The 16,534-nt window shown below is 44.3% G+C and overlaps 1 protein-coding gene across 2 annotated transcripts; it reads right to left on the bottom strand.

The window, feature by feature from the left end:
- Positions 1 to 5,375: 5,375 nt before the first annotated feature.
- On the bottom strand, positions 5,376 to 9,354 carry LOC133398680 (zinc finger protein OZF-like). Of its 2 annotated transcripts, none has more exons than XM_061670014.1 (3): positions 9,073 to 9,354; positions 8,497 to 8,653; positions 5,376 to 7,724 (listed from the first exon to the last, which is right to left on the bottom strand). In XM_061670014.1, exons 2-3 carry the CDS (start codon positions 8,621 to 8,623, stop codon positions 6,451 to 6,453), a joined length of 1,401 nt encoding a protein of 466 aa, XP_061525998.1. In that variant the 5' UTR covers positions 8,624 to 8,653; positions 9,073 to 9,354; the 3' UTR covers positions 5,376 to 6,450. The 2 variants fall into 2 exon arrangements, with proteins under 2 accessions (XP_061525998.1, XP_061525999.1); XM_061670015.1 differs by having other exon boundaries at positions 8,497 to 8,648.
- Positions 9,355 to 16,534: the final 7,180 nt, after the last annotated feature.

Below are 16,534 nucleotides of genomic sequence, written 5' to 3'. Positions count from 1 at the left end.
AGGCAGGAACATTGGGTGACCTACAAGAGCGGAGGTAGAAAGGGATTCAAGAGAATGAAAAATGGAAAGGCAGTTGGTCCTGGTGACATTCCTGTGGAGGTATGGAAGCATCTTGGAGAGGTGGCTGTGGAGTTTTTGACCAGCTTGTTCAATAGAATTTTAGAGCGTGAGAAGATGCCTGAGGAATGGAGGAAAAGTGTGCTGCTGCCCATTTTTAAGAACGAGGGTGATGTGCAGAGCTGTGAGAACTATAGAGGAATAAAATTGAGTTCTGGGAAAGAGTTGTGGAGGCTTGACTCAGGACAGAAGTGAGTATTTGTGAGCAACAGTATGGTTGCATGCCCAGAAAGAGTACCACAGATGCATTACTTGCCTTGAGGATGTTGATGTTTTAGTGGATCTAGAGAAAGCTTATGACAGAGTAACCAGAGATTTGGTTTTGCTTGCGGAAGTCTGGAGTGGCAGAGAAGTATGTTAGAATAATACAGGACATGTATGAGGGCAACAGAACAGTGGTGAGGTGTGCTGTAGGTGTGACAGAAGAGACTCTGCTCGGATGAAGGGCAAAGTTTATAAGACCGTGGTGAGGCCAGCCATGATGTACGGATTAGAGACAGTGGCACTGAAGAGACGAAGCAGAGCTGGAGATGGTGGAAATGAAGATTTGCTCTTTGTTATTGTGACCAGGTTGGATAAAATTAGAAAAGAGCTCATCAGAGGGACAGCCAAGGTTCAATGTTTTGGAGACAAAGTTAGAGAGAGCAGACTTCGATGGTTTGGACACGTCCAGAGGAGAGAGAGTGGGTATATTGGTAGAAGGATGATGAGGATGGAGCTGCCAGGCAAGAGAGCGAGAGGAAGACCAAAGAGAAGGTTGATGGATGTCATGAGGGAAGACCAGAGGGCAGTTGGTGTTCGAGAGGAGGATGCAGGAGATAGGCTTCCATGGAAAAGGATGACGCGCTGTGGCGACCCCTAACAGGACAAGCCCAAAGGAAAAGAAGAAGAGGCGCACACACACGCACGCACACACACATGCACACACACACACACACACACAGAGATTGAGTCCAGTGGTTAGGATTCAGCGCTCTCACCGCCGTGGCCCGGGTTCGATTCCCGGTCAGGGAAGCTTAATCCTTCAACCTGTTTGGTCATGTGTTGTTCAGCATTGACCTGGGTTTGATCCTCTCTTAATGCAGCCCAATGCGGGGCACAAGCCAGTGCAAACTGTAGACTGGTCCCAAACCCAGATAAATGCAGTGGACATGGAGTTATTGACAGACCGGGCAACCAAGCAATTTCATATTTTCAAATGATAAATCATGACAAATGCACACACAACACAATTAAAAGAAAAAAAACGAGTAAATCCCAGATATATTTGCGTCAATAATTTTGAAACAAATATCTCGCCTTAGTTTTTTATGTCATATTAAAAAAGAAAAAAAAACAGCTTTGTTTCTACCCATGGACTTTTTCATATGAAGGGAACATGATAGCCACGCCACTACAAAACTGCTACTTATGCCGCATTCACACAGGATGCGACAACGACTTGTCGCTTTGCGTCACTCGTAGACGTTTGATCGCGGGTGGTCATCGCGCACGTAGCCTACCAGAGAAGAGGGGGAGGGGCCTTACCTGTTGGAGGCGTAAACAACTGAAGAACAACCACACAGGCTCATTATGCAAGTGATGGGCACGTATACACATTTATAATTAATTTACATTTATTTTCAATATGTGTGCTTGTTTTCATGTACGAGTACATCGCTCCTTAGCGGATCACAAATGAAGTTTCAACGAGTGATTCACGAACGAATCAGTCGTGTCTTACGGATCGCGAACGAAGATCAACGAATGAATCACGCATCAGTTCTTCAGTCCAGCAGTCTATTCAGTTGACTTAAGTCCCTCCCCCGCCTGCACGCCGCTGCCTGACGGAGGTGACGGATTGGAATGTAAAGGTAACTGTGTTTCTTGCTTCGGTAATAATGGCATTCATCCTCAAATATGGGGAAAGCCTCTGTCTCTTCTTTTATGCCACACATAGTTCTACATGTGTTGCATTTTTGCACATTATTTTTGCCACGTGACGGTGTTATTAAGAGGTGGATTAGGTCACTGAAGGCCCAGGTCCCAAACTCAGCCTGCCACTGGAATTTTTCAAGATAACCACTCCGTTGTGTCACCACCTTGCCAGATGTCCTCCCACCAACAGCTTTTGCTACAAATGAAACGACACCGGTTGGTGTGTGTATTGTGATGCTTACAGTCAGACCACATCTGTTCATATCCTGTTTATGGACCAGGACTTTGAATACTGTAAATACTTCAAAACAGTCAATTATGCTGGTGCACTCAGGGTAGGATTGTTTGAATACAGTTGGCATATTGCTTCGTAAGCAATCCTTTACTGGCCACTGAATTAAGAAAGCTAGTTTCTCTGCTAATTTTTAAAGTCCCTGGTTTAGAATGTCTGAAATAGTTGTTTTTGATGCGTTATGCGAGATCTTTGTGACACAGATAGATGCTATTTGGTGTCATTACTTTCCATGTTGGCAACACACAACAACAGAATGAAGAACAACCACACGTCTTGAGCTCTAGATGGTAACCCAGTATAAAATTGCAGCTTGCGGTCACTTGAGGTGATCTTCCTAACTGCAAACTCCTTTCAGCAGGGATGCGAGATGTATCGTTTTTTTTGTGAAGTCTACCAAGTTCTTCTTAAACTTGTTGGTTTTCTACATTCATTTCTGCTATTTTTTCATGCAAAGATCATGAGAGTGAATGTCGTCATTGGTTTTCATCTGTAAAGATTCACTCACAGTCTCAAAATGGGTCCTAAAAACACTGTACACTTTTCAAATGTCAAACATGAATTCAATATTTACCTGGTACTGAGGAAACATTCCCACAGTTTGACATGTCAAGAAGTGCTGAAGCTGCATCGGCTCTCTTCTTCTGGGTCTCCCTCTGCTCTTTTGAATCTTGCATACTGCACACTGTTTTTTATTTCGCGATAATTTCAAGTTGTGCGTCTTACCAAATATAAAGTCTCGAAAGCAAACGCGTTGGCTGTTGTTGCATTATCAGCTGTACTAACGAATTGGATAAGAAGGATCCCTTGCGCTTTGAACGCATTTTCTCCCAAAAACCCGAAGCGTGTCGTAAACTTTGGATTGCAGCAATTAAGCGAGACAAGAGGACACATACTGACAACCAGAGGCGTCAAACATATTCACGTTCATTACTCAAGTAGAAGTAGATATTAGGGTTTAAAGAAGACTTCTGTCGAATTTGTCATATCAATTCAAGCTTTTTAGTCAAGTATATGTGTAAAAGTATAATTTTCAAAATGACTTGAAGTATAAAAGTAATGTGTGGGGGGGAAAAAAATAAATTAAGCACAGTGCATTCAAAAGGAGTTCTTTTAGCAACACAGCCATTTGGAAAAAATCTTCCAGGTCCGGCCACAGGATGTACAAGGGTTGGCTGGCTATCAACCTCCTTGCTGCTGGGACTCGGTTGGGACTTTTGGTGTGAGTTCTCTGCCACGGACATTTTCAGGCCTCGGCTGCACATCTGCTCTCGATGTCCTCGTGTGACCATTTGTCTTCGATTTGTTAGATTTGTTACTTGCGCAGGTGCGATGGATCGCGTACAAACCAATAAGGTGTCGGAATGGTATATTGAGCTGCCAACCTATAGAAAGTCACTTGCAGAACAATTTGTCCCAATTTTGTCAGAATTTACATATTTTTAAAACTTTGTCAATAGCATGACTGCAGGACAATTATTGCAGTACAGGATAAAAATAATTCTGCATATTGTTAACTTGGACAACATAATGATGACTCTATAATCATAATCTTGAATAAATTAGTTTCAAGCTTTATCACATAAAACATTATGACAAAGAGGAGAGTGACACGAGTGATGCTTTTCATCACCAAAAGGTGAGTATAAAAGTGGTTGAAATGGTAAACAAGATTAAATGTTGATTCATGTTCGAGTCAATTACAGTAAAAGTGTTGAGATAATGGCTTCTTAGATCCTAATCCTCAAGAAGGATTTTAAGGACTTTATCATGCTCAGGAATTTTAAGAATATTTTCAAATAAACACTTTTATTATTATTCAGTTTAATAATGAGTAAATATGAGTGAAAAATGAGTGATTTCCGTCACAAAATACAGATGATCCATTAACATTCGACAGCTCTCATCCAACCACAATCAAAAGCACTCTATCAAGGCACAATTTATCCGGATTGTTTTTTTTGTTTTTGTTTGCCATTTTGAATCAATGACAAGCCGGAAACAACACAATCCAAAATGAAAAAGAACAAGGCTTTTTGTGTAAGGAGTCGAAAGTACACATATTTGCCTGAAAATCTAAGGAGTCAAGGTAAAAAAATATGCTGAAAAATAAATATTCCAGTGAAGTATAGACCCCAAACTTGTACTGAAGTAAAGTAATGAAATAGAGTGCGTCCCAGGGGAGGAGCGGGCGGAGGCCGCCCAGGAGCCAAAGTCAGCCAAGTACAGCGCTACCTTGACGTACCAGTGCCCCACCTGAGCAGTTTTCGCACTTAGGCCTTGTCGCTTGGGCCATTTCTTGCTTTGTGTTGCCAGCATTTTGCTTTTGGAGGCTTTCCAATGCATGAAAGACATTTCAATTCTTTTCAATTGGGACAATGGATTTGATTTCCAAACAAATTGAGTTACTGTCACTGTCTGAAGCGTGTTTTATCATTGATCACTCTTTTATCATGGATCACATACTGTATACACTTTACAGTTTACCACCAAAACGTCAATGCTTCTTTACAGTCTAGTCTTTATAGCTTCTTGACCACTGCGATTCTCACCAGCACACTTGTGTTTCTTTGCCCAATACTTAGTAGAGAATTTCAAACTGAGCAGGAAAAAGATTTCTCACCAGTGTCTTGTCATGCGTCGTTTGCTCTTACAAGCAAACGTTTTCCCACACTGAGAACATTTCCATCGTTTGTTCTCAGTGTGACATGTCAGATCACCTTCGGACTGTTTATCATCATCATCATCATCAGTGTGAGGAGAGTGTGACGTCATGTCGTCACTATCTGATAGTGGAGCTAAGAGGCCGTCTGCTTGTGATCCTCCGCAGTGCCCGCTTTTGCGGTTTTTTCACTTATGCCTCATCTCTTGGGCCAGTTTTTGCTTTCAGTTGCGAGCATTTTGTTTTTGGAGGCTTTCCAATGGATATAGACATTTCAATTACTTTTAATGGGGAAAATGGATTTGATGTACAAGTAAATGGAGTCACCCTCACTGTTTCAAGCAGTGTACTTTATTCATCATCATATACACATTACAGTTTAGCACCAAAAGTCAGTTTTTTTCCAGTCTATTTCAATCAATCATTCACTTATTTGAGATTGACATCACTAAAAATTTGACATAATGCATGCATGCTCAAGAAAATGAAACTGGCACTCATTTCCAATAATATCAATACATTTTGGAGCAATTGGTAAATAACTAATTCCCTTTTGAACGCCCCTTTTTCATCAACAAAATTGAAAAGCACTGGCATAGCTGGTGTGGGGAAAGGAATGTACCGTACTATGAAGTGGCAGTCATTGGTCATATTTGTATATCGCAGCTGTCAGGTAGAATCCCCTCACCTTCAAAATGACAACTTTTCAGGAAATTGCTTGGGTTTCCAAACACCGCCTTGTTCAAGCTGGTATTACGTTGTATATCTTACATTGCTGTCATATACCATTGCATCACATGAACAACAGCTCGTACCCCGAAATTATGTTCAATCACGACTTTAATGTGCTTGACAAACAAAAAAAATAAAAAACGCAAACTTATGGATTGGGATGGATAAGGACGCCATCATTAAAATGACACAAACACGCCGGGCGAGCACCACATCCTTGCAAGGCTCATGCATGAACCCAAGAAACGTGGCTTCATGTCCCACAACTGTCAACAATCATCACCAAAATATATGCAGACATTTCTACCCATGACAGCTTCAAACTTTAGCTTTTATGGATCATATAAGCTCAAATCAGATCAGCCGCAGTTTCGGGACAGGAGACCTTCGTTATGGGTCGTGCGACATTGGGACAGTCCACATCTGTCACTCAATGCCATCTGCAGAAACAAATTTGTGATCTATACATATATTTGATCGATACATACAGTGGGTACGGAAAGTATTTGGACCCCCCTTAAATTTTATATGTGTTATATTGCAGCCATTTGCTAAAATCACTTATTTTTTTCCCTCATTAATGTACACACAGCACCCCATATTGACAGAAAAAAAAAATGGTTGAAATTTTTGCTGATTTATGAAAAAAGAAGAAGTGAAATATCACACAGCCATCAGTATTCAGACCCTTTGCTGTGGTCTGAATACTTATGGCTGTGTGATATTTCAGTTATTCTTCTTGATCACTGCTTGTCTCACCAGGACACTTGTGTGTCTTAACCAGAGCCTTACGAGAGAATCTTTGACCACAACCTGAGCAGGAAAAAGGCTTCTCTCCAGTGTGTGTTCTTGCGTGATGTGTCAAATGTCCCTTTCGAGAGAACCTTTGCCCACAAACTGAGCATGCAAAAGGTTTCTCACCAGTATGTGTTCTTGCGTGAAGTGTCAAATGTCCCTTTCGAGAGAACCTTTGCCCACAAACTGAGCATGCAAAAGGTTTCTCACCAGTGTGTGTTCTTGTGTGACCTTTTAAGGTTCCCTTCAGAGAGAAAGTTTGACCACAAACTGTGCAGGGAAAAGGTTTCTCACCAGTGTGTGTTCTTGTGTGTAATTTTAAGCTTCCCCTTCGGGAGAATCTTTGACCACAAACTGAGCATGCAAAAGGTTTCTCACCGGTGTGGGTTCTTTTGTGACCTTTTAAGGTTCCCTTCTGAGAGAACCTTTCCCCACAAACTGAGCATCCAAAAGGTTTCTCACCAGTGTGGGTTCTTGTGTGTATTTTTAAGCTTTTCTTTAGGGAGAACCTTTGACCACAAACTGAGCATGCAAAAGGCTTCTCACCAGAGTGGGTTCTTTTGTGACCTTTTAAGGTTCCCTTCTGAGAGAACCGTTGACCACAAACTGTGCAGGCAAAAGGTTTCTCACCAGTGTGTGTTCTTGTGTGTATTTTTAAGCTTTTCTTTATGGAGAATCTTTGACCACAAACTGAGCATGCAAAAGGTTTCTCACCAGAGTGCGTTCTTTTGTGACCTTTTAAGGTTCCCTTCTGAGAGAACCTTTGCCCACAAACTGAGCATCCAAAAGATTTCTGACCAGTGTGTATTTTCATGTGTTGTTTGAAATTGCTCTTAGAAGGAAAGGTTTTCCTACATTTAGAACATTTCCAGCATTTGCTGGTAGTGTGACATGTCATATCACCTTCCAACTGTTCATCAACATCATCATCACCGTCTGTTTGTGATCCTCCACAGTGGTCTCCATTACTTGAGCTGTTGCTGTTTGATGGCTCCGCCCCTCGTCTCTCCTCACTTCGACCTTCATCTTCACTCTTCAAAGGGACACCAGTCGATGGAACCTTGATGATTCCCTCCTGCGCTTCCTCTTTAATGTGAAGGAACTCTTCCTCCTCCTCTTTGATGTGTTGAACCTCTTCATCCTCCTCTTCCTCTTTGATGTGAGGGGACACTGACTGCTGCCGCTCTGGATGAAGATTTTCACTGACGTCTGCAAGACAAAAGAAGACAAACACAAATGGGTCAAATCTAATTTGTTTACAATATTGACAACCACCTTGGTCCTCGATCCTGTTTACACGTTAGCGCCTTCAACCAGAGAGCCTAATGGGACTAATGGGGTGACGCAAAATAGTAGAACAGCGGAACGTAGCAAAGTTGGGCGACCCTTCAATGTGCATGCACCGTTTTTTTGTTTTTTACACGTCATCGTCCATTGAAGTTGAAAAAAGTAATGCTATTTGTGACAAAGTAAGGAAGAGAATCACAGGTTTCAAATTTAAAGAGTGAACGAAAATTGTTGACAGTAAAAAAAAAAAGTATAGACACCTAAAAATTTACTTAGGTACAGTAATAAAACTGTGATAGATGAACCGCGATATAGCGGAGGGTTTACCGTACTTGGTTACTTCCCACCATTGAAGACTGATTTGACTTGGCATGAACAAATGTTGACTCAACTTGCCTACAAGACACAAAAAGGGCAAAAATCTTGCTGGCAATTTTCCAAACATGTCGTGTAGGTTGTGTAACACTGTTACACTTTGATCATGCAACAATGGCCACAAGCCTTTCGGATCTTCAGAAATTTGGCCTACAACCCTCAATCCACATCATCATGAGGGGATGCCATCAGACTACACCTTATTGGATATTATAAAAAAAAGATATGTAACGTCAGACAGTGCTCATCAGAAAAACCCGGGAATAATATTAACATTAGAATGCATTTCATAAAACAAGTGAGAGAGAAGTGAACCCACCTGCTCTGTGTAGCACAATTCGAGGCTGCAGATTGAACGCAGCGTCCAGCAGTTGACGTTGTGGCTCCTTCTCCCCTTTTGGGCCACAAAGTTCCTCCCCGTTCTCTGCTGTCCTCCTTGCACACATTTTCACACGACGATCGCAACACTTTCTGCTCTAAATTGGAGGGGTGAGAAAAGCAAGTAATAATCGAACATGTGAAACATTGAACTAAAGATTCAGATTTGGACATTGTGGGTTAAACAGTACGTTAGTTAAAACGGCAAAGCACCAAAGTCAACAAAAGGAAACTTTTTAAACATAATTATGTATTGGAAGAGATAACAGAGATTAAGAAGACAGCTAACTTTAGATTTCAGGAGAAACAATGATGAAACATGATAGACATTATTCAACAAAAGGATCCAGATGAAGATAATATTAGCAAATAACGATTCAGAAAAGAATTGTTCGAGGATATTATTTTAGTATCTCAGACAAAGCTTACAGAATGTAGTAGTTGGTGTGTGTTATTTTCACTCAATTTAAGTGTTACCATTAGATACTCGTTGGTGACGGAAAGAAGAACACTTTACCTCACGCTTGATCTCTGCTTAGCGAAGTGTTGCTCACAAACGCGTTTCTTTGTTAGCAAGCTAAGCTAAACTAAGCTAGGCCGAGAAGCTTCAACGTGCACGAGACGACTCCAACCGGACACGAAGATTGTACGAATGATGTTTTAGTCCACTAAAGTCGCGATCAGGGGCGTCAAGCGTCGAGGATTCACAACATTCGGTCCAAATTCAGGAGGATTTGCTGAAGCACGATCGTCCCTCCTCCCGCATGGCGAGAAGGGAAGGGAGATGTATTACCCATGATCCTTTACGGCAGGCCACCGGTTTGAGCCAAATGAAGTCAAACCAGCCGCCCCTAATTTTGCTCATACTCGGCATTCCGGTAATAAGCCGCCAACGAGCGGCACCTTCAAAATAAAATCGCCCGACAGGGACGTCAATGCTTCGGATTTAAAATTATTATATTAAATATATATTTATATATGAGAGAAAGTAAACTATGCCAGGACTACAACCAGCAAGGATCATTCTAATCTTGAGATACATTAAAAATTCAAGTTTATTTGAAATCTGCATCCATGACTGTAAGTATATCTTTTTTCACAAAATATGAAAAAAAATTTGTATCCTATTATGATAGCAAGACAAGTCCAGATGTGTGGGACATTAGAGCAACCGTGGACTCCACTGAACGAGGATTGATAAAGATCTGATATTGTATTTCTAAATAAAAGTCCGCTGAAATCTACATATTTCACTGTCATTACGCGTGATTTAAAAAAAATATGTTGATTGAAAAAAATATATTCAGTATCGCACCACCGGATACCCCCCCTCCCCCCCAAAAAAAAACAAAACAAAACATAAATAAGTTATTTTGCAAATGACGAGCCATACCATCATTCAAACTTGCACTTTATTAATGTGCACGTTTTCACTTCACATTTTATTGTTGTTGTTGACCTGGCTGTTTTTTATTTATTATTATTTCAAATGAATCTTAACTCCTCTGGCTCCCCAAATAACCTCGGGGGCTTTTCCACCAACCAGCCCAGGAACTTTGAGTTCCCGGTAGCAAAAGGTTCCTGTGGCCCATGTGGTTTGTGTTTCCATCGCACTTATGAGTTCAGGGGAGCTGAAGCAAATGAGGCTGATGTTGATCATCACTGACACAAACTGGATCAATACAAAAATGCTGTGATTTCAAGCTTTCAAGTTAGGCTTATTTTATATCTTTGTGTAAGTTTCAAATATTTTTGATATCTTTAAAAGCTAACCCTTTATCCAGGTGAGGCAACTGAGAACTGATTCTCATTTGCAATGCCAACCTGGCTGCAGAGTCTTTGAGGCAGAGTGTTTTATTTCATACAGGTACCACTGTATAAATTAGCATAGATTTATTCAAATTTATTGAGATGATAGAATATTCATCTTCCGTACACAAATAGGCACAGGGAGAACATGCAAACTCCACACAGGCGAGGCCGGATTTGAATTTTCTGAGTTTTCATGTGAAAAGAATTGCCCAGGTCCGCTCGAACCCGAACCCGAACCCGAGGATTCAGATATTGATGTTTGGAGAATTGGTATCTCTAATTATCTCAATAAAAGGGCAATGAACATTGTTTCGATGTGGGAAACACCTGAACTGGACTCCAGGTCGTTGTGATTGAGACATTGAATGCAAGTCGGCCTAAGCTAATAAGTGTCAATCAAAGCCTGCACAGCTATCAGCAGCAATGAAATTGACTGCGTTCATTTTGCCTCATCAATCGTATTTGCAATATTTTTCAATCAGTGTTGTACATCATCCTTTAAACTTCAGTTGTTCAAAGAAATTAACTTGGAAGGAAGTGGGAACATCTCTTCTGGTTATGGTGTATGGCCGAAGCTTTTATCCAAATTAACATTTTTGTGTTGGAAGAGTTAATTTTGGAACGATCGTTGTATATATGGACAAACAAATGTTATGTTTACTTGACAAATTCTGATGTATTCATAGTTGATCCAAACTTCAGTTTGTGCCAGTCCTACTTCTGAAGTCCATTGCCCCAGACTCAAATGATCCAGCTGGGTGATAGGCTGACACATCCCAATGAGCTCATCTGCATCCATCCATCCATCCATTTCCTGAGCCGCTTCTCCTCACTCGGGTCGCGGGCGTGTTGGAGCCTATCCCACCTATCATCGGTCAGGAGGCGGGGTACACCCTGAACTGGTTGCCAGCCAATCGCAGGGCACATACAAACTGAAGGAACCTGTGTTTTAAAATCTCCTAACTTCCGTGGTTCCAAGCGTGTTCGTTTTCGTGAAAGAACGTCGTTCACAACAATGTATAAAAAGCAACCAATTTATTCCTGACAGAGGAGTCTATACATTTTGCAGAGCTCTGGGTTCGTAACTACCCTAACTTATTCTTAGCAGATACAGTAGTAGAACAAAAACTATCTGGCTCTCCCCCAGACTTATACAATGTTTCAAACAGGCCGGTGTGGAATCGCTGTCGTCCGATTGGTCCGTAATCTGACGTCATCGTTGTTCGGCCAAATGATGACTATTTGATCTGGGTCCAGACGTCGCCTGCCGATGTCTCCTGCATTCAATGTTTATAGTGGCTCCCCGCAGTTCCTTTCTTCTTTGCCATCTGTCTCCAAATACCCCCTGATGAAGGCCACATACCCCCCGCTGGGGGCCTTCCTGCAATATACTCCTATACTCCAATACACATTCTCTTCCAAACTAGTTAGAATTACATATTAGAATATAAAGTATTCTATATTCCCTTCAATCCCCCAAGTTGATCTTCTGATAATCAGAAGATCAACAACCCCTATACCTACTAACTATTTCACTACAATACTCATTATTCTATTCTAAGCACATCAAAACTAAACAATTCAGAGGATATACCGGTATCGTTCAATGGAGCGAGCGATTCCATGGCCACCCTGTCCTCGTCCAGGCACAGCAGCTGATCAGAATCAGAATCATCAGAATCATCTTTATTTGCCAAGTATGTCCAAAACACACAAGGAATTTGTCTCCGGTAGTTGGAGCCGCTCTAGTACAACAAACAGTCAATTTACAGAACACTTTGGGGACATAAAGACATTGACATAAAACAATTGTGCAAAAAGATGCAGAGTCCTCTAGCACTTAGAGCAGTTCGAACGACTAATATTGCAATAGTCCGGTGCAATGACCATTGTGCAAAGGGCGCTGACACTTCAAGGAGTGTATGCGGTTTAAAGTGACAAGTAGTGCGATCATCTGGGACAATGTCGGTTGTGCAAATGTTACAGATACTCCTCAATCAGTGTGCAAATGGAGCAGATGCTACTCTGGCATGAGTGGCCAATATATGCAAATAGTGCAGCATGGCGAGACAACTACAGTGAGTGCACAAGTAATAAATAATTGGCCCCACAGAAATGTGACAACGAACTCAAGTCAAAAAATTGCCAGCTTGTTGTAATGGAATTATAGGTTAGGTGTTTAAGAAGTTGATCGCAAGAGGGAAGAAGCTGTTGGAATGTCTACTAGTTCTAGTTAGCGTTGATCGGTAGCGCCTACCTGAGGGAAGGAGCTGGAAGAGCTGGTGACCGGGGTGCAGACGGTCCGAGAGGATTTTGCACGCCCTTGTCTTAGTTCTGGCAGCGTGCAAGTCCTCAATGGTGGGTAGGGGGTTACCGACAATCCTTTCAGCAGTTTTGATTGTCCGTTGCAGTCGGAGCTTGTCCTTTTTTGTAGCAGCACCAAACCAGACTGTGATGGAAGAACACAGGACCGATTCGATGACCGCTGTGTAGAACTGTCTCAGCAGCTCCGGTGGCAGGCCGTGCTTTCTCAGAAGCCGCAGGAAGTACATCCTCTGCTGGGCCTTTTTGAGGACGGAGTTGATGTTGTTCGCCCACTTCAGGTCCTGAGAGATTGTAATTCCCAGGAACTTGAAGGTCTCGACGGTTGACACAAGGCAGCTGGACAACGTGAGGGGCAGCTGTGGCGAAGGATGCCTCCTGAAGTCCACGATCATCTCTACCGTCTTGAGCGTGTTCAGCTCCAGGTTGTGTCGCCCGCACCACAGCTCCAGCCGCTCCGCTTCCTGTCGATATGCAGACTCGTCACCGTCCTTGATGAGGCCGATGACAGTGGTGTCATCTGCAAACTTCAGGAGCTTGACAGTCGGGTTCGCTGAGGTGCAGTCGTTCGTGTAGAGAGAGAAGAGCAGCGGAGAGAGGACACAACCTTGGGGCGCCCCAGTGCTGATGCTGCGTGTGGATGAGGTTGCCTCCCCCAGCCTGACCTGCTGTGTCCTGCCCGTCAGAAAGCTGTAAATCCACTGGCAGATGGCAGGTGAGACGCTGAGCTGGAGAAGCTTGGTTGAAAGGAGTTCAGGGATGATGGTGTTGAACGCTGAGCTAAAGTCCACGAACAGGATCCTCGCGTAGGTCCCTGCACTGTCGAGGTGTTCTAGGATGAAGTGCAGTCCCATGTTGACTGCATCATCCGCAGACCTGTTCGCTTGGTAGGCAAACTGCAGGGGGTCCAGCAGGGGACCTGTGACACTCTTGAGGTGGTCCAGCACGAGACGTTCAAAGGACTTCTGTCTACACAAGACCTTACAGCTCACAGTACATGTCAGAGCAAATGAGAATCATGAGGTCAATAAATCTGCAAAGGTTTCAACAATTCAGTTTTTTCTGTCAATATGGGATGCTGTGAGTACATTAATGAGGGAAATATCAGCTGACTTCGGAGGAGAGGCGAGTATACCCTGAACTGGTCGCCAGCCAATCACAGGGCACATATAGACAAACAACCATTTGCACTCACATTCACACCTATGGACAATTTACAGTCTTCAATCAACCTACCATGCATGATTTTGGGAGGTGGGAGGAAACCGGAGTACCTGGAGAAAACCGGTAGGAAAGTAATTCCACAAAATGGAAAGTACAATAATTGCTACTTTCAAAAGCTTCTGAAGACACTTAAATTGATTCACAATAAAGGGTTTATTAACCATTTGATCCTGAAAACTTAATGTACAGAAATAGAATACATCCATCCATCCAACCATTATCTGAGCCGCTTATCCTCACAAGGGTCGCGGGAGCGCTGGACCCCGGCGGCTGAGGACCCCACCCAATCAATTGAGGGCCGGGATAAGGCCCAGGGGTCCACCCAAGAGCAGCCCGGCGGACGGGACACGTCACACACCGAGGGACCCAGGGTGGTCCGCCGGCACCACCAAGGCGCCCCGGCAACCCAATGGGGGGACAAAAAAGCAAAGGAATGAGGCAAATTTTATTTTAATCTTAAATTTTTAGATCAACATTTACTTGAGCGGTGTAAATAAGTTGCTGAGCCGGAACATTTGGGGTGCCAAGCCTGTGAGCCCGTCCAGCAGGGGACCCAAACATGGGGACGCCCCCCCACCCCCTAAGGAGGTCCTGAGCCCGCCCGAACCGCTCCGACCAATCCCAAACAAAGGGGCATGGGCCCTGGACCACTGCCCCCTCCCCCCACACCCAGCCCCCACAACCCACAGAGAGCATCGGGGCCCCAGCCACCAACAGGGCCCAACGCAAGAACCAGCAGCCACCCAAACATGGTCATAGCCCACCAAAGCGAGCCCTTGTTAAGCGCCCGTTGTGACCAAGGACGGGCGAGGGCGCGAAGAGAGGGTAGAGGAAGGCGAGGCCCAATGGGGGAGAGAGTACACATACCCCCACCCCTCTGTGGCCTGACAACTGAAGGGGGAGAGCCCTCAAGCCCCAGGAGTCAAGCCAAGAGAAATGTGAAAACCCACCACCCACCCTATTACTATGCTTACCAGGTCCCCGACTGGCAACCATTATCCCTGTACCGTGACTGTGTGTGCTCGGGTGTAGTGCATTAAAATTGGAGAAACTGGTGGGGGAGAGGCGACACGGTTGCAGGTCAATACTGACCTGCAACCGTCACCCCCACCCACCCAAACCAACCAGCACCCCAAGGATGTGGGACTGTATGTAGTGTCATGAATGGAACAGAGGACAGGACCCAAAAATGCACGACTCCAAAACAAATGGACAGTTTCAAAAAAGAGAGGTTTAATATACGGGCAGAGGTCGGTACACAGGCAGGCAATCCAAAAAAGGCAACAGTATCCAAAAACATGAGGCAAAAAGGCGAGGTAGATAATCCGAACAGTGTCTAGTCTTACTGTGAGTCTTTGATGTGGAAACAAGGAATGCTGGAACGCGACGACAATGTACAACGAACTGGCGACGAGAAAGAATGAGACACGAGGTTAAATGCGGGGTAATTAGGGTAAACGAGGCACAGGTGGGCGGCACGGTGGACGACTGGTTAGAGCGTCAGCCTCACAGTTCTAAGGACCCGGGTTCAATCCCCGGCCCTGCCTGTGTGGAGTTTGCATGTTCTCCACATGCCTGCGTGGGTTTTCTCCGGGCACTCCGGTTTCCTCCCTCATCCCAAAAACATGCATTAAGTGGAGACTCTAAATTGCCCGTAGGCATGACTGTGAGTGCGAATGGTTGTTTGTTTCTATGTGCCCTGCGATTGGCTGTCAACCAGTTCAGGGTGTAGCCTTCCTCCTGCCCGATGACAGCTGGGATAGGCTCCAGCACGCCCGCGACCCTAGTGAGGAGAAGCGGCTCAGAAAATGGATGGATGGATAGAGGCACAGGTGGTGAATATGCTCTCAGGAGCAGGTGTGTATGAAACAGGGGGAAGACAAAAAACAGAACACACACCCATGACAGTACCCCCCCTTAACGGCCGGCCCCAGATGGCCGCATCGACCTTGGGAGCCTCAGCTTCACGGTGACAGGGTTGATGATCTTTGTGATGGGGAAGGGCCCAACGAACCTGGAAGTGAGCTTCTTGGACTCCACCCGGAGCGGAATATGTTTGGTCGAGAGCCAAACTCGCTGACCCACTTTGTAGTTCGGGGCCGGTGTCCTCCGACGGTCAGCAGCGGTTTTGTAGGACCGTCCCTGGCGCAGCAGCATCTGGCGGGCTCGCTCCCAGGTCCTCCTGTAGCCTCTCACCAAGGTCAATGCCGCTGGAACTGTGGATGGACTCTGGGGCTATGGCAGGAAACAGAGATGGTTGGTAACCATGCACAACGTGAAAAGGCGATAGACCAGTGGATGCAGAGGGGAGGGAATTGTGAGAGAATTCAACCCAAAGCAGTTTCTGTGAAGCGGGACATCGGAGCCCAGTCTCCAGGTCCTGGTTCAGCCTCTCGGTTTGGCCTTTGGTTTCAGGGTGAAACCCAGATGACAGACTCACGGTAGCACCTATGAACTTGAATACCTGGTGTATCATTAACTCTGCAGTATCTTTAGTTGAGGGGAGTTTCGGGAGGGCAATGAAGTGAGCCATTTTAGAGAACCTGTCAACAACTGTGAGAATTGTGGTATTTCCTTTCGGGGCCGGTAATCCCGTAACAAAGTCTACGGAGATGTCTGAC

This window comes from Phycodurus eques, unplaced genomic scaffold (genome assembly GCF_024500275.1).
Source record: "Phycodurus eques isolate BA_2022a unplaced genomic scaffold, UOR_Pequ_1.1 contig_266, whole genome shotgun sequence".
NCBI lineage: Eukaryota > Metazoa > Chordata > Actinopteri > Syngnathiformes > Syngnathidae > Phycodurus > Phycodurus eques.
The sequence above is the reverse complement of the archived record's forward strand: the minus strand, read 5'-3'. Positions and strand labels throughout refer to the sequence as shown.